Genomic DNA, 26461 nt, shown 5'->3' on the forward strand with positions numbered 1-26461 from the left:
TTCCATTCAGCTGTTTATTAATTAGAAACACACAAGAAACATAAAAAGACCAAACTCAGCACTCTTCACCTGCCCATGACCCCCACCAGCCAATCACAGTCATTCTGAGTTGCTAAATACATCCAGAAATTAAAAATTTGATTTTCTAAATGAAAACCACTCACTAGGTAATTCACGTCAAACAGTGCACGGCCCGCCCAAGCCTGATATGTAACATTGGTTTCATCTAGAACGCTGTGTGAAAACTGCTTTATCACCGGCTCTCCTGAGACGCTGTGGAGCTACATGCTGTGTAAATAATAGACTAAGGCATGCTTCTGCTGCTGGTTCTTTGGGTTTTCACCACAAGGTAATATAGTGCCTTTTAAAGCAGTAGAAGTTGATAATGGACTTGTTTGAAATTAAAAAAACGAAATAGTTTGGATCTAATTGAGACAGTAAAATGCCGGGACATATTTAAAAAACTTTTGAAAAAGCAGGACTATTCATGAACTCTACCTGAGAGCAGATATGTTAGGGGAATGGGAAAACATAAATTAAGATTTGCGGCTCCACCAGCAGTAGTTTTTACACTGTGAAACTGGTTAGCACCAAGAGAGCAGGTCACGTTAGCACTGCACCAAGCAGGGCCAACAAAGCAATCAGGCTGGAGGCGGTCCTCTCTGGGGTTTAGGCCCACGCTGTTTCCTCTGCACAGCACTGAGTTTATTGCTTAGTGAGAGAAGTGCATATATTTCGGTAAAAGGATCCAGACTGGAGCGTTTTACCAAACTCTGGCCTTCAGACATCAATATGAAATGTTTTCTTGTTTTTAGAGAAAAAGTTCGAGCTGCTTTGTTTGACATCTATGCTTTAAGAGCTAATGCTCACCCAGAATTATGCTGGGGACAGAATGGATCCTCCAGGATTGTGCCTCAAATCAGACCAGGTTACAAACTAATCTGAAAGGTAGCAGCTGCAGAAAGTCTCTCATGCAGAGTGAACGGATCCTGACGACCTCCCCAAAGCTTTGGGAGAGAAACAAAAATGTCTCTACAGCCGTTACTTTTCAGTTTTCAGAAACCGATCACACTGTAAATTGAATAACATACTGATGTAGATGACAGACTAAATGTTTTTATTTTAATTACTAATAAAATTGAATAATAATAAAAGGCAAAACAGCATGGACATACCCCTGAGATGTCTGAGTGACATACTACTGTGAAACGCATTAAAAAAGAAGAAATGTACGGGCATGGTTTAGTGGTTAGCAATTTAAAAACAGCTCCTCATAGGATCCCAATATTTTAGCAGTTTACAGGCAAACACGTTAAAATTCAGAAATTTGACTTAAAAGATTTCATTTTCCCGAGTGCATCTTCTGGGATTTCTCCCCCCCAGGAGAGCTGTGGTTCCTCTCAGAGAGTTACAAACACACCAGTCCAAACAAATAAAAGCAAAGACCTTCATGGAGCTACTGTCTTTAACCTCAACAGCTCATCACAATAAACCCACAATCCATCCTCAAAGCAGGATGTCTCTGAATAATCCAAATAAAAAGCCTCCTACTGTGAAGCTTCTGCAGTACACTTGAACTCATTAAAGGGTCCTGGCCCTCAGCTTTTTTCTTTTTTTTGTCGTTTTACTTCTTTTTCGTCTACAGCAGCCTACACAGTGCTGTGAAGCGTGAGCTTACGTCTCCTATTAGAGACGTTACATGAGGTGATTCTGGTGTTACCTCTATAATTATCACAGCTACGTCAACAACTTTGTGATTCTTTTGTTTCCTCTTTGAGTGGCTCCTCCCTGCTACACATGCACACACCTGCATTCAACATGCATCCACGCAAACAAACACACACTCATGCAGGCTCCGTCAGATGAAGGTCTTCCTAGTGGCAGGAGGAGGTGAAGTGGTTAGATGTGAAACAGAGCAGGGCCGCCCTCCGTGCCTCCCTGCTGTGTCGACCTGCCGGCCTTGCTCACAGTTTGGCTGCCATGAAGTTGATGTGAGGTTTGACCAGGGGGAACAGAGGCAGACTCCTCTTGAACTCCGTCATGTCCTGAATCACTGTGGGCTGCAAGAAAGATCAGATCAAAGGGCGGCTGAAAAACGACCCCCTCCATAAACTCCAGAAATAGTCCAGAAACAAACAAATGCTATTCTCTTTCTAAATGACATGTTATAATTTGGAGCCTAAAAGCAGGCTTTGACAAAGTGTTAGACACTACAGAACACAATGAACACTGTCATCAACAAATGGAGAAAAGGAAAAACTGATCAAAAGAGGCTGCCAAGAGGCCTCCAGGACATTAAAGGAGCTGCCTGAATGTCTTCACTGAGCATGGCTAGAATAGCAAGAAGAAGATGCAATTGAAAGGTATGTCCACCTCATTTGACACAAGCTGATGATTAACAAAAAAAAAAAAAAATGTCAGCGTGAAGAATTTTAATTTATATTAAAAAAAAGAAAAAAAAAAAAGAGATAATAACATCTATTTGAGCAATTCGGTGTGTGAGACAGTGACAAGCTACAAATCCACCCAGGTTAATGGTGTGGCAGTTCTACCCTTCAGTTATTGGTTAACGAGATGTATTGGGATGTCCTGGTTATTGTCACCTTTTCACATTTAACCTCCTAAGACCCGAACTCTTTCATGGCATGCATTTTTAATTTCTCTTTGCTTGGAAACAAAGAATTACCAGATTTTTTTTTTAACCCAATTTTTGTTTCTGAGAAAAATGAGATCCACATATGAGGACATTTGTTTTATATTTCAATAGAACAGTGGTAGTATAATGTCCTCGTCAGTGCATATCAAGAAAAAATAAAAAGTTTGATCACTGTTCACCGTTTCACATTTAAGCTGCGCATTTATAGTAATGTTAAAATCTGACTGAATATCAGCAGCTGGGGAATCTGTCAGGTTTACAAATAAAAATAAAAAAGTTTGATCCTTACCTGTGGCAGGGAAGGAGCAGGAGCCAGGTTGACATCATTCTGAGCGGGGAACTCTCCCACTACTGGACCTGATGTACACACAGACAGGTCAGACTGTCAGTGAGCGACCTCAGTGGGTGTCTAAATGAAGCCCATGTTATCATCTTGTGTCTACAGATACTCACAGGTGTCCATCTCCCTGGACAGCACGTGCACCGACACTTTGTGTCTCTTTGGGGCTTCGACCGTCAGTCGCTCCTGGATAGACAGACAGACAGGTGAGGATGATACATGGAGGTTGTCAGGGAACATCATCACCAGAAACTATTCCCTCCATTAATGGAATGACTCATCACTTTTGGGAAAGAACTTTGCTACCACAGAAAAGAAACCCAGCACAGACAGGACGGCTGTGTGTGTTTCCCCACTGAGTGTGTGATCAGTTGTGACAGCCCTGTGGAGATTTAGCGACACAGTCGGGCTTCATCTCCGACTCTGGATGGAGGATTATATTAGACTGAACATTTGGCTCATCTGCAGTCAGACGGCGTCAACTGTGGCAACCAGAAATTAAATAATAAAAAAAGAAAAAGAAAAGACGCAGCTTGTGCGATTGCTGCTGATATGACATTAGAAATGCATTAGGTTTATTCTGCATGGGGGCTGTAATGGTTTCTGCAGGGCTCCGATAATGCCAATTCTTTCTGGGGCCAGGTGTCCTTGGGCTCTTTATCCCCCCGAAACAAGCCGGCTGGCTGTCATTATTGCCGCTGATATGCTGTGAGCGTCCTGTGTCAGTGTCACCTCCACAGCTATGAATAGAAGCAGGAGGCTGGATGAGATGAAAGCTAGGAGGGCAGAATGAATGCAGCGGATCTGTGTATGTGTGGACACACAAACAGAGTAGGTGGTGCTGAATAAAGTCCTTTTTTCCCATTAGTACCTTCTCGCAACTCAGCTCGACTCGTTTTCCATTACAATCGAGTACCACCTAATGTGTGTGGGGTCATTATTAGCAACGCAATCGAACATCCCGTGACGTCACGTATGTGACACGAACGCTACAACAGAGGTGGACCTGGAGGCGATGTTATACCTGCTGCTAGGTCTGTGGCTTTCTGTCAGACATGGGGACCACAGTGTTGTTTCTGTGTAGCCATTTCTCTTATGCCGGGTTTCAGAAATGGTAAATATGGTTTTCGTACAGGAGACACTCTCGTGACTCATCGAGTGATGCCACTGACTGCCCAATCGATGACATGCAGTCTATTGACGCCACATTTTCAGATCGCCTCTGATCGCTATGAACTCCGGTTGAAAAGGTACTAAAAAAAAGTACCTAGTACCAGGTACTACCACCTGATGGAATACCCTCAAAACATGTCGAGCCGAGTCAACCTGAGTAGATACTAATTGAGTTTTGTCTGACATATATTCTTTCAGCAGTGCAAAACGTGGGGGCGAGGATATGTGACCTTTGAAAATAAAGATGCTGATGAAAAACTGTAGTTCTTTGAGTGGCCAAACTCCCACAGAGTCCCATACTAACAGCCTCAACTTCACAGCATTAAAAAGCATGTTGAGAACATCTGTAAGTTCAGTGAAGTCTTTTCATAATGTATCCTTTGAAACTTCATCAGGCTTACAGTGAGGGGCGTGGCCACTTTGACAGGTATGCTGACCAGGGACCTGCAGGTAGCAGCTGAGTAAATGAACTGAACCTCATCTAGTGCACAAATTGATCCTGCTTAACGAACCTGCCAGTGTCTAAACTATGATTAGGAGTTGCTACAGTTACCCTAAAAAAAAAATAAATAAAAAAAATAAAAATAGCTACAAACAGTTTTGTCTCAAACAGGTGTCAGACTGAGCAATCCAGCATGACACAAGGACATGTCTCATGCTGTTAAAAGTCTTCCAAGGAAGAGGCATCATGAGACATAAAGCTATACTACTTACTCTGTAAAACTCCATTACGTTTTCTTTTGTCAACGTCTTCAGATACGCCACTTCAATGTTGTCTGCAAAACAGCAGGAAAAACAGAAGTAAATTAATTAAATTAAAAAAAAAAAATAGAAAAAAAGAAAAAGACAATAGTTCCCGTTTGCAATGCTTAAGAGATGGACTCAAGAGTGAATCCATGATTAAATAAGGTAGGCTATTTTAATTATCCTTTTATATATGATTAAAGGAAGAAACCTCTGGCTGAACCAGGCCCAGGGAGGGGCAGCCATTTGCCACAACTGGGCGGATTGCTGTCTTTTTGTGTTACACAAGCTGGTAGATCAGGAAAAACCCATTTGGCCTGCAAACTAAACTAAACATAATTAAGAGTTATCAGAGAGGTGAAGAGGACTGCTGGGAAGCCTCACCTCTATCAAAATTGTACTGCTGAGAGATGATCTCTCCCCAGTATTTAGCACACTCAGCAGACAGCTTCTTCGGTTTGTCCAGGCGGCGGATGGCCAGGGCTTGGATGTGTTTCTGGAAGGCTTCCTCGCTCATCTCCTCCACAGCTTTCTCCATAGTACACAGGAAAGCTTCCACTCGGCTCTCCAGGTAGTGGGGCGCCTTCTCTGACTGGATGATGAAACGCAGCCCTTGCACTCCATTAGCCCGCCGTGGCCCGCTAAAGACAATGTAGCCTTTTGGGGGATTAAGAGAGGAAGTAGGTAAGAGCTCCAGACTGCTGTAAACACTGTTCCAGAAAGGTTTTTGTAAACCATTCCACTATGGACCAACTAGATGCATGAATAATATAAATAATAAACTTGATAAAGCTGACACTGTTTGTATAAACTTGAAATGGTCTGGAAAAAGGTACCCACGTTCTGTGTCATGCCCTATCATGTGTGTTTTGCAACCTCACCCAGCTGTTCTTTGGTTCTCAGTGTGTTGAAGCAGGGCTCAGAGATGATCTGACAGAACAGCTCTAGCAGCATGTTGTCGTGGGTGGTCTGCATGTCTGTTTGGTAGTAGATTTCGATGCCACAATTGTTGTGTACCTCATTCCTTTGCTGGTAAACATACCAGCCACCTGAGAGGAACATAAGAACATACATTTATGCTGTAATCATGGAAGACAAATCGCTATGAAAAGATGACCACAAACAAACATCACCAAAATAATCCCCGCAAAGCAAAATAACTGGACCGCCTTCATTCATGTGGCGATAAAACCATTTCATTTTATGGGGAAAACTGAATGACACTTCACATCAATGTATTTTATTAGTTTTTTTTTTTAATATATATTTTTTTCAACTTTAACCCCATGTACTCACCTTGTTTTTGTACTTGTGCAGTTATATGTAATATTAAAAAGACTAAAAACAGGAAAGAGAAAGACTAGATGTAAAAATATGAGCACCTGTAATTCTTCTGGCTTTGCTTTTTGGTCTGTGAAGGTTCAACAGGACCTCACTGAGATACGCTGAGAACTAAACTTGGCATGTGAGTGAGCAAAACCATCTGAAGTCATTTAAAGCACAATCCTTTTCATTAACCCAAAATCCACTGACTCATGAACTCTGATAAGCTTAGAAATGAATTTCACCAGCTGTGCTGTACAACTTAATACAATCCATCCCTGCACACTTAATCAGGTCTTTCAGTGCTGCATTAGAAACTTGCACAAGCAATTCCTACAAAAAGCACATGAGCTGTTTCATTGTAGTTTTACAGCTGAACTTCAGTACATTGCTTGAGCCATAGATAAGTACTGTACAGTAAAACCAGCACAGTTCAGATAGAGGACAGGGGACACTTCAATAAGACAGAAACAGCCCGTTGAATGCCAACAGCAATAACTCTAGTTTTTTTAAATCCACTGTGATCAAGTCTGCTCTGAATGCAGGACGAGTGCAGGCTGAGTAATGCAGGTGTCTTTATGCACATGCTGACTGAGCACTCTGGACCTGACACTCCCTGAGCACCGAGCCACAGCTCCTCTCACATTGTTCTTAACATGTCAAAAGTTCCACACACACTGAAGCAAGCAATAGCTCAACATTGCTGTCGGACGCATCCTTTGAATACTCAAAATACTGATGTGATGTGTGAAAATGTGAGTTTCTCATTGTAGACTTTGAGTCACAGGGAAACCGTTGATAATTTTCTGTATAATTTATAGCTCTGCTTTTCGCCTCCACATCATTCAGCTTTCCTAATGTGATCTGAAAGGCAGTGCAGGTTTGCCTGTGTGTGTTCATTGTCTGAGCTGCTGACAGTAAGGTGTGTATGTATTGTAGCCAATGACGTCCATTTCCACTCAGTGACCATTATGTTCCTTTGAGGTAAATGTGGGATGCTGAATTCAATCAGGTCTTTTTTCAACAAACACACGATGGCGTCACTGATGACGAGGGCGAGAGTGTTGGACAAGAACCCATCTGCGTGGTCGCCGTGGAGACAGTCATGACTGGCAGATGAAGATTTACAGTGCTTAATCTGTATGTGTGTGCATGTGTGTGTGCGTCTGTGTTTGTGGTTTGGAGGAGTAGAGGACCTACCGTCTGGAACCTGCACCTCTCTGTAGCGAATCAGCTGGCTCGGGAGGAGAGGCTTTGTGTGAGCATGCTCAATGAGCGTGTCCTCCACCATTTGCATCATGCCAAGAGCAGACTAGAGGAGTGACAGATGGAAATGAAATTCAAACATTTCAGTCCACAAACTCTTGAGTAACACCGGCTGAACTCTCAGAAAAACATTTTGTAGAGATTCAAGAATTTTACATTTATTGTACCTACCAACATTTACTACATTACTCAAAATAACCAGCAGGTGCTTTTTAAGAGCACTTGTATAGTGAACTGTGATAGAAGTTATTCTCAATATGCGTGGTAAGCATCTTGACTTCACTGATATACAGTGTAGACATTTTGCCAAAGGCATTTTTAATTTCCATAAAAAATTAAACATTGTATATTTTATAACATTAATTGTGATATGATTGGTAATTTATTTCAACATGTGAACAATATACAGGTACATTTAGAAAAGAAAAGAAAAAATACTATACAAAATACATACAAAATGTTCTAATTTACATGTTGAAAGGGAGTGGGAAGAAGTAAACACTTATTTAATCCCACCCCTTTGCCATAAATTATCAGTTAATATTTAGTCAGCTTCCTTACTGATATAACTTGTAATAAAAATAGTGAACAGATTTCTGATATACTATATACTATAATATCACATCATGAGTTTTTTGTTTGTTTGTTTGTTTGTTTTTAAATGGAGACATTCACTTAATTTCAATATTTTCCTTTTCTTTATAGTTCGAGAAGATCATATTTTTATAACTCTTTTTGAACCGTTTTATGTTCGGACATTGCTTTAATTCCATATTCAGTTTGTTCCATAGTTTCACTCCATGAACAGAAACACAAAAGCCTTTTCTTGTAGTACGTCCCTGTTTTGAAGTTACAAAAACCCCTTAAATTATAACTTCCTTCGTTCAAAAAAAACACATACTCTGAATATTACCTGGCAGTTCTTTATTTTTTGCTTTGAATAGAATTTGTGCTGTTTGGAATTTCACTAGATCGTCAACTTTCAATATTTCAGACTGCAAAAATAGTGAGTTTGTATGTTCCCTATAACCTGCATTGTGGATGATTCGAATTGCTTTTTTTTAAAGAGTAAAAAGTGAATGTAATGTGGTTTTATAGTTGTTGCCCCAGACCTCTGCACAATAGCTTAAGTATGGTGAAACCAGTGATCAGTATAGAATATGAAGTGATGTTCTGTCGAATATTTGCTTTGCCTTGCTTAGTATTGCAATGCTACGTGATACTTTGGAATGAATATATCTTACGTGAGCTCTCCAGTTAAGTTTTTCATCTATTATTACCCCCAGAAATTTATTTTCACTGACTCTTTCAATATCAACACCATTTATTTGAATCTTTGCATTTGTATTTAAACTACTATTTCCAAATAACATAAGTTAAGATTTATTCAAATTTAGTGATAATTTGTTTTTATCAAGCCAGAACTTCACTTTACTTATTTCATTAGTCATATCCTCCAATAAATTCTGCAGATCATCACCAGAGCAAAAAATGTTTGTATCGTCAGCAAAGAGAACCATTTTTAATACTTTGGACACTTTACAGATGTCGTTAATGTACAAGTTGAAGAATTTTGGACCCAAAACTGACCCTTGGGGTGCACCACAAGCAATGTCCATACATTAGGAGCAACCACCATTTAATTTCACAAACTGCTTCCTGTCACCTAAATAACTCCGGACCCAATCTAAAGCTACCCCTCTGACACCATAATGTTCCAGTTTTCTTATTAATATATCATGATCTATAGTGTCAAATGCCTTTGTCAAGTCTATGAATAACCCAGCCACATATTGCTTTTTGTCTATGGAATTTGTGATGTATTCTATTGAATCTAATAGTGCCGATGATGTTGATCTGCTTGATCTGAATCCGTACTGACTCTCGGTGAGTAGTTTATGTTTATCTATAAATTTTTCCACTGATATAACTAAATCAGTTTTGTTCTCTCACATAAACCCCTCAGTTAGTTCATCTTCTGCTGTTAGAGAAGCTGGTCATTATTATAATTTGATGATCACAAAAGGGATCATTCCTCCATTTTAAGAGTGTTATTCTCCGACGAGCAGGTTGAAGTGCAGGATCTGATGAGACAATAAACCTCTGAGATATGGATAAATAAGTAATAATAAGTAGTGACTCCAAACAAACCTCCTTGGTGATGTTGCCATGAAGAAGTGCTTCAATATGTAACCGTGACAACAGCTGAGGTATGAAGGCCTTAAGGCGTGGGAGAGTTACATCTGCAATACAGATCACAGGCAAAAGCAATCAATCAAAGAGTAATTTCCAAGGCTGGTAACAGACTGATTCAAAGAATAACTGTTGAGTGTGGTGATTTCATCGGGCAGTCTTCCTGCCATGAACAAAGCAGCAAAGCAGCACGTCATATTGCAGTAGTAAAAATAATACCTAAAGACTGAGTTAGATGTGCATAAAAGTTTAAATTTAAGTCATGACACTCACAGCGTCTCAGAGACCACAGACAGAGGAGGACGGCGGGCTAAAGAGACTGATAACAAAACCGAGCTGTGCTAATTGGAAGCCCAGGTGACTGAGCTCCAGGTCCCTACCCAGCAGGTTAATTGAGTCTCGTGTGAATCTGAGGATACTCTGTGTAAGCTCTGTGGTTAAAAATATAACAAGCTGCCCTGCAGGCTCCAGACTGGCACTGTGCACGGGAAAGACTGCAGCTAGGGAAGCAACTGCTAGAGGACAGCTACAGCATTTAAAGGAGAAAAACTGAAAAGAAAAGACCCAAGGCGAGAGGAGAGGCCTCTACTGTGTGCAGAAACCTGAAAACTTCAGTGATAGTTTTACATTTTTCACTGCAGCTATGTGATTTAACCTTTACAGTGTCTGGGTTAAATTTGACCTGTTCTGAGACTTGACTACAATAATTCAGGTCAATTTGATTGCTTTACTGGGTTTAGTCCACACGCTTCAAGTACTTCACATTCATGGCCAATTTAGAGTCACCACTTTACCAAAAATGCATGTCTTTGGACTGTGAGAAGAAGTCAGGGAGCACAGGGAAAACATGCTAACTCCACACAGAAAGGAGTTGGAACCTTCTTCCCAGGAACCTCCCTGCGAGGGGGTGGCGCCAACTACTGCACCATCCTGGGACCTGAACTGACCTTTCAGTGAGTGTGGAAAATGCCTGTGGACGTTCCACACATGCTTGGTTTTCTACCACTCCAAAAACAAGTTGTTTTTTTTAATGTAAGAAATGCTCTGTATTATGTGTTTTAATTAACTCTGTTTAGTTCACAGATGAAAAAGCAGCCAGTAAGCATTCCTGCTGAGACAGAAGAGAAACATTAAGAGTCTCACCATCTAGAGCCTCTCTGAGCTCATCTTTGGTCCAAGCGACCTCGGTCATTAGAAGACGGAGGTAGTACATGGCATGCTGGTGAGGCTGCTCAGCTCTGAAGTTATTCAAAGACCTCATGTACTGCAGAAAGAAAGAAGGCAGAATCAGATCACCATTAAAACTGAGACTGGAAGCTAAACTATTACTGAGTCAGTGAGTCTGAACTTACAGCTTCCTTGATGATGTCAAAGCGCTTCTCGTCTATCTCAAAAGTGGCCATCTTCTCGATGATCTTCTTCAGCAGGATGTGCTGTTTGTCACTGTAGCCTTTAACAGACAGCTGCAGCACACAGTGACAGGAGACAGGCGGCACATCATCACAAACAAAAGGATACATTAAGCTTATTAGCATAACAGTTAACATTTGTTGTTATGAAGGTTTTGCATTCATTTGCTACCATGAATACATGAATGTGTTCTCCATTTAATTCAATCGTGGGCTGGCCAAACTATTGTGAAGAAAATCTTTCCAGATTAGACCGACTCCTCATGGTGAAGAATAATCTGAATCTCTAGAGACTCAAAAACAAAAAGAATGTCAATGTTCTGCCTGAGTTCACTGCACGTGCTTGGGCATAAATGAATTTTCCTGCATCACGCACACCTAATGGCCCTTCAGGATTCAGCATAACCTCCCAGGGCTTCGCTGTCACTTTCATCCCACAGCTCACCTCACCTTGTGGCCAAGCCCCTGCAGTGACACTTGTTAAAAGTAATCTCTCCAAACATCGTTAACCTTGACAAACGGCCAGCATCCACACTAACACTGCTGACTCAGATCAATTACTTGCAGCCCATCACACAGCTATACAGCCCTCTGTAAGGACACACCACAGTCATGAATTCACAGGTGAGAAGGGAGCTAATGAATGCAGGTTAGTTGGTCATTATGACAGCTGAAGAGTTGTTAGAAGTCAGCAGGTTTTAAAGAACAGTGGACAGACAACACCACAGCAAACCAGATTGATTCAGGCCATTACTTTGATGTACAACATTAAATCTCACACATACGCACACAAGCAAATTGCTCATTCATAAATCAAGGAAACAGAAAAACACCTGATTTAGTGATACACTCCTAATGATGTTAAACCTCCTAGATAAACCTGCACAGATCTTTAAATTTAATGCCGCATTCTACATACCTAAGAACAAAGGAGTGATGTCACTCCCAGTTTTGTTATTTGCAAGAAAATGCATATTAGACTTCTCTCTCAGATTGAACAAGCAGGATTTCACACAATCAAGAGTGTAGAAACCACAACCGCCAAGTTATTTTCACTCTGTTAAAGCCTCAAAGTGCAGCCTTCACTGGCACCCCATCTTCCCTCCAGACTTCAAACGGCTTACTTACGAGGATGGCATTCATCCCTGAGGCTACACCATACACCAGCCCAGCCAGGCGGGCTGCATATGTATACTCTTTTAAATCATCCTTCAGTAACCTGAGCAACAAGTAGGTCATGTTGCAGTGCAGGGGGTCTGCGTAAAGGTAGCGACTAATGGAAGGAAAAAAAGAAAGAAATGAAACAAATAAATGTTTGTTGGGAATCAAGTGTTGCCCAACACTAAATAAAAACACATATGAGAAGAATGATAATGAAGAGTATGTATATGCAGCCACATGACCGGCTTTCTGTTCTGCACTGACTGACAAAAACTTTTTGATGGAAGAATAGTGGCTGACTTTCAAACCTGATGCCTTAATTACAGGTGTGTGTTTAACCCCAGCACACCTAAAGGATGATTTGATATGGAGAGAATAAAAGCCCTCGCAGGTAGGCATGGTGTTTTAACAGGAGGTTGATGAGCAGTTATAAAAGAGGGAGTTGTAAATAAAACAGATACTATGCCAGCCGGGTACAGGTTAGAAGGTGATGTAAAACACACGCAGGTTCAAAATCTCTACAAAACCGTCTCAAATGATCAAGCATGTCAAACAATAAAAAACGTTCAATATACGACAGTTTCCTGTTATTGTAACTTGCAGTCTGGCCACAGACGCGGTCAGATTGGAAGGTTAACGTCAGCTATTGACCCAGGCCTGCCTGAGCCACTGTAGCCCAGTTTGAGGATAATAAAGGGAAGGCGGCATGAGGTCGGCGATGGGAGGGATTGTGAATACTTACATACATCCCATAGACGGTATTTTGGAGGTCATAGTTCAAGCCAGCTAGCTCGGCTGCATATGCATACTCGTTGAGGGAGTCCTTGAGGAGCTCCAGGTATAAATATGCCATGTTACAATGCAATGGGTCCACGTACGCAAACGGGCTGTAGAGAAAATGTCACACAAAGCATACAAATAAAGCTGCACGAGCTGATGCAAACTGCAACTACTGTGTAGCATGTTTCACAATTTATGAACATATAATTAACTGTAGCTATCAGCAGTGTAACAGTGGAATTACTTACAGACTAATACTGTCTAATTGTAGTCCCACCTAGAAGGGTTTGGCAGTGTTTGTCAAGAAGCTGATCCAAGTTAATCCAAACGATCCTATATTACACAGTAGCTAATTCCAGAAGCATTTAATCCTACTAAATTAAATCAACACTGAACAAGGGAACAGCCACCTACCTTGAATAAAGAAGACAACCAGTAGAATGGTGTGTCCATTTATGTGGAGTTACACATGGCACTTATTTAACTTTGTTGCTTTTAACATGCTGACCTGTGACCATCCACAGTCAAACCTGGACTTATTTTCCAGAAGATCTGCATTTTAAGTGTAACCAATATGAGATTTACTCTCCGGTACAGTCGTAAAAGCTACTTTTAGTTGCTCCCTTGTCACAATGGGTCACCAAAGTAGGTAACTTTGGCAATTTTACATCTTACACAACTTCAAAGAAAATGTGTGTCTCCATATCACATTGGGAAACCTGATGACACTAATAAATGAATATTTTGATAATTATTTTTGCACTTTGTTATCTGATTACTTTAAAACTTATTATGCACTGTTGTAGCAGCAGTACATTTATGATTTCTTATTATTGAGTTAATCTTAAGAGTCACAATTTACTTGGTAAGAATTTGTGTCCACACTCCAGCTGCAGAACAAATCCTCTATATTTACTACTCACCTGAAGAACTCAAAGTTCAGGCAAGCCTTGGGGAGGAAGAATTTGTCATCCTGCTTGAACCACACCTTGCTCATAGCAGTGTCCTGGAAGAAATGAAAACCAAACTTAATTTCATATTCATGGGAAGTCTTAACAAAGTAAAGCATTGAAATGCAAGCAGAAGGTAAACTGTACAAGCAGACGACGCTCATTTAATCACAGAAATCTAACAGTGTTACTTTGATAGGTCTCTTAGCAACAAACAACAAAAGCCATACTAACTTTTATTCAGTTGTTCCAACAGAGATGGGAAATGTAAGCTTTTATTAGCTGCTTAGTTCCTCTGATCCTGACATAACAACAACTAATGCTTGATGTCTAAATCACAATACCACATTTCCATATGAAAGCATAAGAGACTTAAGAAGAAGCAGGTAAGCAGGGACCGTCCAACGCAGTCAGACAATGAAAAGTGACAACACTTTGATGGAGCTGTGCAGAGAAAACACTTGCCTTGATTAAAGTGGGAACTGACGGAGAGTCTTTCTCAAGAGGGTAGATCTCGAAGTTGGTAGGGATGAACTCATTTTTCATTGGCAATTTGAATTTGCCGTTGAGGTCTGCATTTGCCCATTTCTACAACAGAAAAAGATAAACAATCAGAGCCTTATATAACTGATGTAGTGGTTATACGCTGATTACACAGCAGAAAAACTGGACAATCATTCACCTTGATGGTCTCCTCAGAGATGGCCTCCTGTTTGTACTGCGTGCCGTACCACTCTTCTGTTATGTCTGTTTGTCCTTCAAATGATTTTGATACCACTGCAACTCTGGAAAAGTAAGAAGACAACAGGTCACATTATAGATCTATACAAAAAGCCCTCTGTGCTACTTAGTGCCTGTTAGCTGCACAAGATGTGAGTGCTTTTCCATTTCGATCATGTTTCAGGTGGTGCACAGCCATTGACACATCGTTTGGCTGGAGCTGTCAGAGTGCAGGTTTTTCCTAAGTTTGAACATTTATCCCATCAGTATGTTTTAGTTAAACAAAGTTCAAGGACTCAGTGTAAAAGGAAATGGTGTTTCTCTGTAAGTTCTCTTGTAGCTGGAATGAGATGGATAAATAAAGAAGCATTCGTTCATGAATTTAAAGCAGTTTTGGCAAAAGCCCAGAATTAAATGGCCACTTCAGTAAAGGAAGAGACTGGCATGCAAACTGTCAGGGTCAACCAATGACTGCATGCTGTCGTCTCCTTAATACACATTAAGAAATGGACCGGTTACAAGTCTGGACTTTGCTTGGCACAGCAGCTGCAACCCAGTAAATGAATTAAAGCTACACCAGGCCCACTTTTATTTCAGTCCAGTTATCCAAGTGGGACTGCAGCTGTAAAGTTTAGCTTAAAGTTTATCTCACCATGTGCCCACATCTTCCTCTGAGAGGTTATACACTCAGATTAAAGTAAAAGAAGCAAACAGAAATTTGCCCAACAAGTTCACTGCTGCAGAAATGATCTAATCAGCAGGTTATTTTTTGCTTGATAAACACAAAACTCAGTCTTCTTTTACAACTGTTGTTATTGCCTTAATCTACTTCTAGTTTTGTGCAGTTTATTACTTGGTAACAGAAAAGGTAAAGTGAGCCTCACTACACATTGCAAAGTCACACTGACCTGACGTGTTCTGGTCTCAGCTTATCCAGCACCATCTCGATCAGATCTGGCCTGAACTCTTCCAAGAGGTACTCTGCTGCTAGAACTTCTTCGAGAGGGTAGTACTACGACACACAAAGAAAGCTGTTGGCATTGCACCGTTTGAAAACACAAATGTGTAAAAGGCCTCCATAAAGTAAATTCTAAACTTCTACTTAAAAGGACCGACGATGAATCTCATTTACTATTAAAACCTCGCTGTGTTTTTGGAAGCACAGTAGCTATACAAAGTTGTTACATAATATCTTACAATGACTGCAAGCTCTCAAATGTATGGAGATGTGCATGTATTCCATCTTAAATATGCAAACACAACCCTTTGTATTAAAAATAAAATAAAGGACCAAGGCCCCACTTTGGAGCCATGTGCTTTAGCCCATGGGATCCAGCTGGCCTTTGCCCAAAGAAGCCTACATGGGTCTAAAAGGGCTGTAGGGGCCCATGTTGAGTGGGACCTTCAAAGGTGAAGGTCCCAACACAATCCCCGGCTTCCATGTACTTGCTTGTGGTACATGAACTGGATATAGTGGGCTCGCCTCAACACATAGCTTGGGCTCTGGAACAAAGCTCCTGGGGAAGGGCTGGACTCTGTTCCACTTTGGAGCTGCACTAGGTGAGAAACAGCGGCAGGGGTGGGTATTTTGCATGCATTTGACCGCATGCCCTTACCCAAGACTCACTGGAGATCTCCTGTCTGACAAGAGAAGGACTCTTTATCTCCCTGGATTCACAGGAAAAACTGTCTAATGTGAGATAAGTCTTGGGTTTCCTCCTTAGACTGCTGTCCCCAGAACCCAAAAAGTAAATTAAACATTTACCTTACTCCACCTGCTGCAACAATCACATACTGTGCATTTTGATACAAATAAAAACTAGCTTGATTCTGACAAGGCTGCCTGGAAACAATGACTGCAGATAAAAGAAGGACCTACATGTAGTAAACCTGCAATTTTGGAAGTGTAGCCACGGGGACGCTCCTTGTCTTTGAACCTGAAGGCAACATTGTTTAAATCCTATAGAGAGAGACAAAAAGGTTGAAGGTATAACAGCTGAAATCACCAAACATACAATGACTACATTCATTTAGCTTATTGATCCAGATCTATTAACTGTGATGCACATAATGGAATCCATATGCTATTCTAATTTCTTTTTTAAAACTAGCTTTTACAGTGAGGAATAGGAAATCCGCTTATACTGACTCTTAGAAAGTATCACTGAACTAACAACATAAATCACCTTGCACTCCTCAAACACCCACTCTTGAGGCCCTTCAGTACGTAGTTTCTGGATGTACTGGAACATGTGGAAGATTATGTCCTCAACGTGCACTGCAGTGACACACAGATCATGCCCCAAGATTTAATATTTACATTTCTTTTCCCTACACATACTGTGATTGATCATAATCACATGCAAAACACACAAACTAGGTACAATTCATGTAAAGTAGTGAGATGCATGACTTACAGAGGCCCTCCTCAGTCAAGTCCACATTGATGATGAAGAACATGAATCCTCTGGCTCCCTCTTTCTGACCTCCAACAAGTGTGTTCACCCAGCCTTAGAAAGTAATTATTGTGAAAATTTAGTAAGGTGTTTCTTTCATTTTTATGATAAAAGAAACTGTTACTGTGAATGTTTCTGTCCTAAAAGAAAACTGACTTCTATTCCAATCACTAAATAAGACGAACACAGGTCTCCTGGTGTTACATTTTATGTTTTTATACATTTTAACACATAAGTAACCTCGGAGCCAATCATATATTTTAGGATATGGTTTTACTAAGTGTATCACTTGCTCTAATAATATTTGACACCAGCTTGCAGTCTGCTACCTTTAGATTTCAGCTCAGATAACAAACTTCCAGGTCCTTCGTGACCAATCAGATGTCCCAGATAATGTCCTGGGTTAGATTTGTAGTACTTCTGTAGGTCTGGGATGGGGAAAGTCACATAAAGATTTCTAATGTCTTTGATGGGAACCACTTTGTAGAATTGCTGTAACAGGAAAAAAGAAGAACACCAACCAGAAATGTGTTACTAAGGGCTCTTTCATCTGACACTTCAATGACTGTAGTAAACAGAAGAATTTATGAATCCCAAAGTAACATGTTAGGGGAAAAAATGTTTACAGACATTTTGCAATGCAGTAAAAATGTAAAGGAGTGAGAAGTAAACAGCTCACTTTAAGGTGTTGTTCCTGGAAGGGGTGTTCGGGAAATTCTGGAACAGGCACGTTTTTGTTTTCCACTTCTCCAAATAATTTAACCACCATGGCCGTCAACTCATCCAGTGATTCTGCCAACAAAGGGTTAAAAAAAAAAAAAAAAAAAAAAAAAAAAAAAAAAAAAAAAATCACAGATACTGAATTTACAATAAAGTTCCCCCCCTTAAAAAAATAAAACAAAACCCCAAAACAGTTGATTGGCTAGCTATTAGCATTTCAAGCCTGTAACTTTTAGCTGTCAAACAAACTGGCTCAAGTAAACCTTGCTTGCAGTCTGTATTTTAACACTAAAGCAGATTATAGGCCATTCTTAAAGGCCTATAATGGAATGGAAAACAAATGCCACAAAGAACTGTGTGTATCCTGGTTTGAAATTAGACACTGTTAAGTTTTAATTTAAAAGTACATTGCTGAACATTTGGCACTTAACATTTGTATTTTGTTTTGTTTTTTTAAATCTACGTGCTCTTTGTCTAAGAGTATTTGAAGTAATAGTTCAGCTTACTAAAATGTATTAATTTGGATAGGTAATACATTTTAGTAGTGTTTGAGTCATATTTATAATTAACCCAAGGTGTTCCTAGGTAATATAAACTCTATCAAACCAACACAATTTTTTAGTAGGATTTAATGCTACAAAATATTTCTCCACAAAGTGAAGCTAACAACTTTGATTTCAAACTGAGTCTTGAAGTTTTAAATATTAAGAACGCTCACTGATTAATACAGCTTAGTACAGGAGGACAAGAAAAGAAAAATAAATCTGTATGACACCACACCCACATGACTTATAACACATCTTTACTTCTAATTACTAACTACATGCGTGGGTGAACTGTGGTATGCAGGATCATGTGTCCTGTATGGACTGGAAGGATGGTGAGTCTAAAAGTCCAGCATTCATTTATTCATTGTAAAGCTTTAATTTCAAGTTATTTTGCAACTTTAGATTACTTATATAAATCTATTAATAAATGAAAATACATTAATATAGCTTACTTTATACAAAATTAGCTCTTTTTTTAAGGCATGGCAGCAGCACTTGTCCATGGTACCACTAAGTCAAAAATGTTCGACAACAGGTTTAATGTCCCTAAAAGCCAGTAACTCAAGTCTCTCATCACTTTCACGTTATTCGATGGAACGAAACAGATATGTTATCTTGAAAGTCTCTCGTTTTTGGCAGTGACACCAAGGCACATTATCACAGCTGATTTGAGAACAACACATCGTTTTGCTCTACAATGAAATGTGAAATACTAGAATTCAGGCGACATTCATGCATGACTTGCACATTGTTCAGGTCAGATGATTATTTTGCAACATTTAAACATCACATGCGTGAGCAATGTCATCTTACCTCTTCCTAACACACACAGTCCCATGAGGTTAGAAGAGTAATATGTAGAGTGGAATTTCAGAAGCTCCTGACGGACATCAACCCCCTCTTTAGATGGTCTGGTCTCTAGTGTCAATTTATTTCCTATAAAAAGATCAGCAATGTACATTTTAATGTAATTAAGAAAAGGCAACACACTCCCGTAGTGAAATTCAGTGAAATTACATTCCATAATCAATTTCTATATTATAAAATCAACCCCCTAAAACAAGTGCTACAGTCTACATGAAGCACTTCTAAGGCAAATTAAGTGGGGTTTTTTTTGTTTTTTAAAAGAGACACCATCAAAGCAGCAGACAGGAGAAGCTATGTTAGTCTGCTGAGTGCACTGCTTTCAGATACGTCTGATCCTCTCCTGTTCTTAATGGGAATACAGACGGTATAATTCAAGACTGCCATCAGGTGGCTATTTTGAGCTCAGAGCTGCTCTGAGTATACGTCACTCTGATCTGGAATGACCATCAGAAAACTCCTAAACTGCTTTCTCAAAAAACAAACTGAAATTAGTTCATGTTTAAAATAAAAAACCAAAGCCATTGAGAAGTATTTCTGGGCTAAAACAGCCGTCTCTTATAATAAGTAGGCTGCATGAATGTAAACCTCATTTAATCAAATATTAGCCTGCTCCAGTAATTTCTCTGACCCCTTAACATTAACATATGTGACTGGATTCTGCTCTAGATTAGTAGTCTAATACAAAATCTAAAACACATCATATCGACCGTATGAAGGGAATTCTTGCTTAAATATTCTGTGCAGGGCGGTTTTGCTCTCCAGTCAAAATATTCTGCTATAACAACTGAAATGTGATGCACTAAGCAGTCAGAATGAATGATGTAATGATATAGTTTCAAAGTGAAGTCTGGCAAGAACAGTTTCTACCTGTTCCAAATTTACTGAAAGGGTGTTTTGGGTTGCCAGTGGCCTTTTCCAACTGAAACAGCCTCCAGGCATCATTCATCAGGTTTTTCTCATGCTCAGAGTCCACAGCGTTCACCTCGCGGTCCTTGCAGCTCTCGTCAAACAATGGGCACAGAAAGAACTGGGCAAACCTACAAAGGTCAGAAGTTGCTGTTATCAAGGAGTACATTTCAGCATGTAGAATAACAACAGAGGTGTGTGATAATACTACTAGATTTCAGATTTTCAGCATTTTCTGGTGTGTACAATCTTGTTTATATTAAATACAGATTATACGTTATGACTGTTTGGAAAATGAACAAAAGCTTTGCAAGAGTACAAAGTCAGAGCAACTGCCATGCAAATGAGGAAATGCTAAGCACACTAAAATTCATAGTGTGCATCTAAAGATGTACACAGCAAACATTATACTGTAAAAAGTAATCACTGTAGTTCTGTCACATCATAAGACTGCTTAAAAAAAAAAAATCAACATTATTGCAAAGGAAATGGACCATGAACTTCTTTTAACAGATGTTGTATTCTTAACATACAAACTCCAAAATACTAATAATCTTTCACTGTTTACCTCCTAAAACCTAGAAATGTTGGTTTAATTAAGTAACTATAATTTTAAAAGAAAAACCATAATATTCAGATATCTAGTTTGTATATATTTTTAATAAGAATAGGAAAATTAGGCTGACTAACTGAATTATACGATCCTTTCATTTTCCACAAAGGAATCATCATCAATAATTCAGATCACTCCTCACAGTTCTTTCCTACCACTGAAGTCCAGGTGGCTTGAACAGCACAAGGGAACAATTAGACAATGTCACCAAAAATATATATATAATTTTTTTTTAATCTATCTACTAGAAATGTAAGACCACTGAGCTTTTAAATGTGTATCATGTATCACTTTGATGTTTCTGCCAAAATTAATACCATCAAATGAACACCAACATACCTATCTAATGCTCCTTGCAAGTGCTCATGGGAAACATCAAAATAATAGTTGGTATGTTCTCCGCTGGTGAAGGCATTGGAGCTGCCTGCGTGCTCACTGAGGAACTGGCTGTACTCGTTCTCCTTGGGGTACTTCTCTGTTCCCAGGAACAGCATGTGTTCACAAAAGTGTGCCAGCCCTGAGATGTTTGGTGGGTCAGACAGAGAACCTGCAAATTGAAAAGAAATTCCCAGAGAAATGTAGTTAATGGTGCTGCTTCTCTTTCATCCATGCAACAGTTGTGACTTAATGTTTGCCAGGTGAGAAAAACAGATCTGTAACGGCACCACAACAGGTAGATTTATAAACAATGAGATGTACATGACTAAATTCTTTATCATTTTTATTCAACATATAAAAAGAATGTCACAGGAATTTCACAACTTCCTCAGACATTCAAAACAACTATCTAATGCTTAGTCAGTGAGAACTTTAAGCTGTGAGTCCCAACAGTTACATGTTATTTGCTGGTGAAAAGCTATAATAGAGAAACCCGATAAGTACATAATGTCATATCTAGTTTGCAAACAGAAATACTAGATAATAGACATCAGAAATACCCATCCAAAGCTTAAAAGACGTCTGGCAACTAATGAGGCAACTCTATGCATGAAAGTATATTGGTCAGCAAGGCACAGTTATATTATGATGTGGGAAAATTGCTCTGCTTTTCCAAATGGTGTGATAGAACACGGAAAAAAATCATGGTCACCTGGCCAGGACAAAGAAAATTAAAACCTATTTACCTATGTGGACATCCAAAGCAGCTGAAGATTTGTCTGTGGTCGGGTCACTGATGAGCACTGCCTTCAGGCCATTGATAAACTCCAGGCCCCTGTACTCCCGCTTATCCTCAGGTGAGCGAATAACATCACTAACCACCCTCCTCACAGCCGGGTCGGTCATTCTGACTGACAAGGATGACACCAGTCTGCAAGCAAAGAAAACCAAATGGACACTTACAATTAAAATTGTAATATGTTTTGATTTAACGTGACATAATGGCCAAAGGAGATTTTAGGACAATAGATGCCTCTAAATGCAAGTGAGCTTAGAAGTCTATATTTGGTATGACCACCTTTATTCTTAAACACACTGTCATGCTAAAAATGAACCAATCAGACACCTTCCAGATAGTACTGCATAGTTTGTTAAATAGGTTAGTAATAATTCATCAGTTTTTACATGATTGCCAACATCAGTCCCAAACCATGACATAGCCTCCAACATGTTTCACAGATGACTGTAGAAACTCACAGTTGGACCTCTCCCAACCACCTCCATATATACTGCTGACGACTTGAACTGAAATGTTCAAATTTGGATTCATCACTGTGTAAGAATATTTTGTTCTTCCACTGGTTTTAAGTCCTGTTCTTGTGTAATTTTGCATTCTTTAAGAAGTGAAACATGGTGACATCCATTCTTCAACTGAGAACGTTTCTAATGAGAGTGCAGCGATGAGCAGATGGATCATCTGAAGGTCCCAGATGCATCTTTCAAGTATTGACAGGATGTCTTTTTCCTCTATTCCTTAAAGACATGACTTTAAGATACAGTTCGTCTGTTGCAGATAAAAGTGACAGGTCTAAAACTTCTTTTAACCAATTTCCTCAAATTGCAGGATACACTGCACAAGATGTTAACATATGTCATACATTTTCAGCTAATAGCTCTATGGGAATCACCTGGTTAGTGTTAAGTGTCTTAACAAAATTTAAAAACCAACATCAAAAAGATTATTGTGAAAATGATCATGTACAATGGCTAAAACCGACTCAAAAAGCTGCCAGAGTCCAAATAAAAACTTGTGTCAGAAAAATGTAAGAAAGCCTGGAGAACTACTGCTCAAGACCAATAAAAATAAATAAATAAATAAATGAAAGAAAGTCTGGGTCCTTGGAAGCATAAAGAAGTAAAGCGTTTCTAGATAGTTGTGTATATAGAAATTATCTGTCTGAATGAATAAGAAGGAAAAAAAAACACCCATAAGGATTTAGCTGTGTTTTAACAGGTGCCGTGACTCACGTAGTTTCCACACATCACTGTAAGAGCTGTTAAGCAACACATGGCTCGTTTACTGCAGTTTTACTGAAATATTACATGAAATCTTTAATGATTTTCGGGAACACCGTTTTTGAACAACAAAAAAATCAAACGAAACCAGCAACACAGTTTAGATAACCAACTATTATTACTGCCTTGGTGTAATTGCTACTTACGTACAGTAAGCTAAACAGCAATGACAGTTAAAAGACAGCCACGACGTAGATGTGTGGAAACATTACATCTCTCTGGTACTGAGCACAACGGGGATTACAGTGTGCTACAGTGACTCAGTAGAGGACACAAATTAATCCATTACGCAGAAAGCAAAGTCGCGCTAGCTTATTTAATGAGGGATAAAAGCTTCAGAAAAGTTACCAAGCAACCATGTGAGAAACGGGATGTCTTGTCTAACTCGCTGGCAAACATTTGGTTCCGCAAAGCTAAAAAGTGTATTGTAAGCGATCACGGAAGCGCAGGACACAAATACACAATGTAGGATCAGCTAACATTTCGCTTTAGCTAGTGAGGTTAGCTGGGTCAAAAAACCGGCTCGAGCCGCTAAGATTAGTTTGGTGTTTAGCCACCTCGCTGCTCGGTGTAAAAATAACTCTCCTATTTTTCAGTTACAACACTTACCTAAAAGAGCTCACCTAAAAGGTCGGTTAAGACAGAAAACGTAGCCTGCTGACTGAAGATATCTCGTAAACTGGGCCGTTCGGTTAATGCACTTAAACATACTTTGCACCCATGAAAAACAAACCTGGGCTGTTACGGCGCCATCTTTGACTAGACACAAACAATCGATAGAAGAGCAGAGCGCACCTCATAGAGGCAGGTTGTCAAATATTTAATAGATTCTGCCACTGACGCCTTAGACCACGACAGCGTCCGTCGTAAAGCCAAATACTCAAGATTATAATGGCAACGAAGCGCCAAACTGGCTAGAGTAGTTCAGAATATTGAGCACTGTCATTGATTCGGAAACCGATTAGACAGTCTGCGTGTAGATTTCCTTTTACGTTAAGCATGACAGATCAAGTTTCCAGCCCTTTGTCAGAGTGAAAAATGAATAAAGCTGCTATGGAAAAACAGGAAATTTTATAATTTGGTTTTCCTAAAAAAATATTATTATTAATAATAATTTTTTTTAAAATCACAAGGCTTGTCCGTGGTCCTCCATCTCCTCTAAATGTATAATACAAGCAATCGGTAGTTAATATTTTATTTTAAAGTCTCAAAAGAAATTACTATATTAGCCTATCTACATTTGAAAACTGTGTATGACTATAAGTGTGCATAATATTATGGTTGTTGTGTGTAAGAAAATATGACTCAGTCGTTAAGAATGAATTTAAATAACCAAAAATTGCTGCTCTGTACTGTGCTTTGGGTCGCTCTCTGCATTATCCTTTCTACACTCACTGGCCACTTCTTTAGGTCCACCCGTTCAGATAAATATATATCTAATCAGCCAACAACATGGAAACAATTCAGTACATTTAGGCATGTAGACATGATCAAGACAACCTGCGAAATTTCAAACTGAGCATCAGAATTTGAAAGAAAGGTGAAATTAAGTGACTTTGAATGTGGCACGCTGTCTGAGTATTTCTAAAATTACTGATTTTGTCCACAAAACAATCTGTAGGGTTTATAGAGAATGGTCCAAAAAGAGAAAACATCCACTGAGTAGCAGTTCTTTGGTTGAAAATGCTTTGCTGATACCTTCTGATAGGAAGACATCATTAAGGTATGTAGAAGAGCATGTCTGAATGCACAACACATTTTACATTAAGGAATATTAATATGAAATTGTTACACAGTTGGTAACACAGGTTTTTACGGTGGTTGAGCTTTTGCCCGTCTTTACTGATAAACTCTGCCTCTCTAAGAATCTCATTTCATATCCAGTCATGTTACTGACTTATTGCCGGTTACCTAATTAGTTGCACAGTGTTCTTCCAGCTATTTCTTTTTAGTATGACTTGCTTTTCAAGCTTGTTATTGCAGTTTTTTTTTTTACTCAGTTTAAAAATTTGCCATGTTTTTATATGACATATACCATGTCACAGGGGGAAAGGCAGTGAATACCCTAGACAGGTTTACAGTCTACTGCAGTGTAAATACAGAGAAACAGATGTCCATCCACACATATGGCCAACTTAGAATCACCAGGGAACCTGACCCTATGCATGTGCTTCTTACTGTGAAGCAGCAGTGCTAACCAATGATGTTCTGCCACATGCAAGGCATTGCAACCACCCATCTCAGCACTGCCAATATTAACTCTGTATTGCCCATAGTTGATCAGTTGTGCATTATCATGACTTACTAACCTGCTTGCAAGAAAACAAACAAGGAGACAATTCACATTTTAAAAAGAAGATCAGAGCAGTCACAAAGAATTCAAGACAGGCCTAAAATATTAGTTTTTACATCACAAGGCAAATGCATATATATATAAAACAGGCAGCATTAAATGTATGAAAAAGAAACTAACCGGCTATACAGCTAGCAGTAGGTTACCAATCCAAAATGCTTGTTGTTTCCATACCACACCTTACTTATCCCATAAGTTGGCCACGACTGATATGACGCTTCTGTTTCTACTCCGTTTTTTCTTTTCAGCTTGCTTATATATATATATATCTCTATCTATATATCTCTATCTATCTATCTATCTATCTATCTATCTATCTATCTATCTATCTATCTATCTATCTATCTATCTATCTATCTATCTCTCTCTCTCGCCGGTCTGATTTTGACATTTCCGTGCGCTCGGGGCCCCCTGCTGGTTGGTGTGGTAATTTCGCCAAAGCGATATAGGAACCTGTAGCCACTAGATGGCAGCAGATTTCTTTCCTCATATATCTATAATTGACATCATCTGTTCTGATCGGGAGCTCTAATCACACTAGGCACCTTTTCCGTTAAAGATTCAGGTAACGTCCTCCCCAAAAACATATGTCTGTTGTGAATTTGTGGTCACTCCTATTACGAATGAACTCTCTGAACTCAGGAAAATCTGCAAAGTCTAGTCTAAGGGGGTTTTGGACGTGAGGAAGGTGAATGTTTTCACTTTCAGGATTAATATTGTGCAATAAGGTAGAAGTTGTCATAAAGTTAAACTTATGCAACTCATGCATAAGTTTAACCGAGGGACATCAGATGCTTTGTGTCAGCAGAGATGCCCAACACTGTTTGGA

At 39.4% G+C, this 26461-nt stretch overlaps 1 protein-coding gene across 4 annotated transcripts; it reads right to left on the bottom strand.

Moving 5' to 3' along the window:
* On the bottom strand, positions 1 to 25900 carry LOC308388023 (insulin-degrading enzyme). 4 transcript variants are annotated; one of them, XM_080868470.1, is made up of 25 exons: positions 25753 to 25900; positions 21950 to 22134; positions 21165 to 21372; positions 20174 to 20343; positions 19253 to 19375; positions 17851 to 17963; positions 17501 to 17663; positions 17133 to 17225; positions 16902 to 16993; positions 16595 to 16675; positions 15624 to 15727; positions 14678 to 14780; positions 14461 to 14583; positions 13969 to 14051; positions 13008 to 13152; positions 11048 to 11158; positions 10839 to 10959; positions 9654 to 9745; positions 7437 to 7548; positions 5795 to 5962; positions 5298 to 5570; positions 4884 to 4945; positions 3110 to 3182; positions 2946 to 3013; positions 1 to 2060 (listed from the first exon to the last, which is right to left on the bottom strand). In XM_080868470.1, exons 2-25 carry the CDS (start codon positions 22107 to 22109, stop codon positions 1965 to 1967), a joined length of 2937 nt encoding a protein of 978 aa, XP_080724596.1. In that variant the 5' UTR covers positions 22110 to 22134; positions 25753 to 25900; the 3' UTR covers positions 1 to 1964. The 4 variants fall into 4 exon arrangements, with proteins under 4 accessions (XP_080724596.1, XP_080724594.1, XP_080724593.1 ...); XM_080868468.1 differs by lacking the exons at positions 13008 to 13152; positions 25753 to 25900 and adding exons at positions 12233 to 12377; positions 23903 to 24053; XM_080868467.1 differs by lacking the exon at positions 25753 to 25900 and adding an exon at positions 23903 to 24053.
* Between the last annotated feature and the right edge of the window lie 561 nt (positions 25901 to 26461).

The sequence above is a fragment of the Rhamphochromis sp. 'chilingali' genome, assembly GCF_963969265.1.
Source record: "Rhamphochromis sp. 'chilingali' genome assembly, chromosome: 20".
Lineage (NCBI taxonomy): Eukaryota > Metazoa > Chordata > Actinopteri > Cichliformes > Cichlidae > Rhamphochromis > Rhamphochromis sp. 'chilingali'.

What these genes read in the sequence shown, in the direction of transcription:
- LOC308388023 (XM_080868468.1), bottom strand. Translation starts at nt 23,988, where the DNA reads ATGTTTAAGTGCATTAACCGAACGGCCCAGTTTACGAGATATCTTCAG. An exon ending in TCCAGGAACAACACCTTAAA is followed by an intron (nt 17,664 to 17,850) that starts GTGAGCTGTTTA and finishes TTCCTGTTACAG; the next exon opens with CAATTCTACAAAGTGGTTCC. An exon ending in ACGTAATGGAGTTTTACAGA is followed by an intron (nt 3,183 to 4,883) that starts GTAAGTAGTATA and finishes CTGTCTATCCAG; the next exon opens with GAGCGACTGACGGTCGAAGC.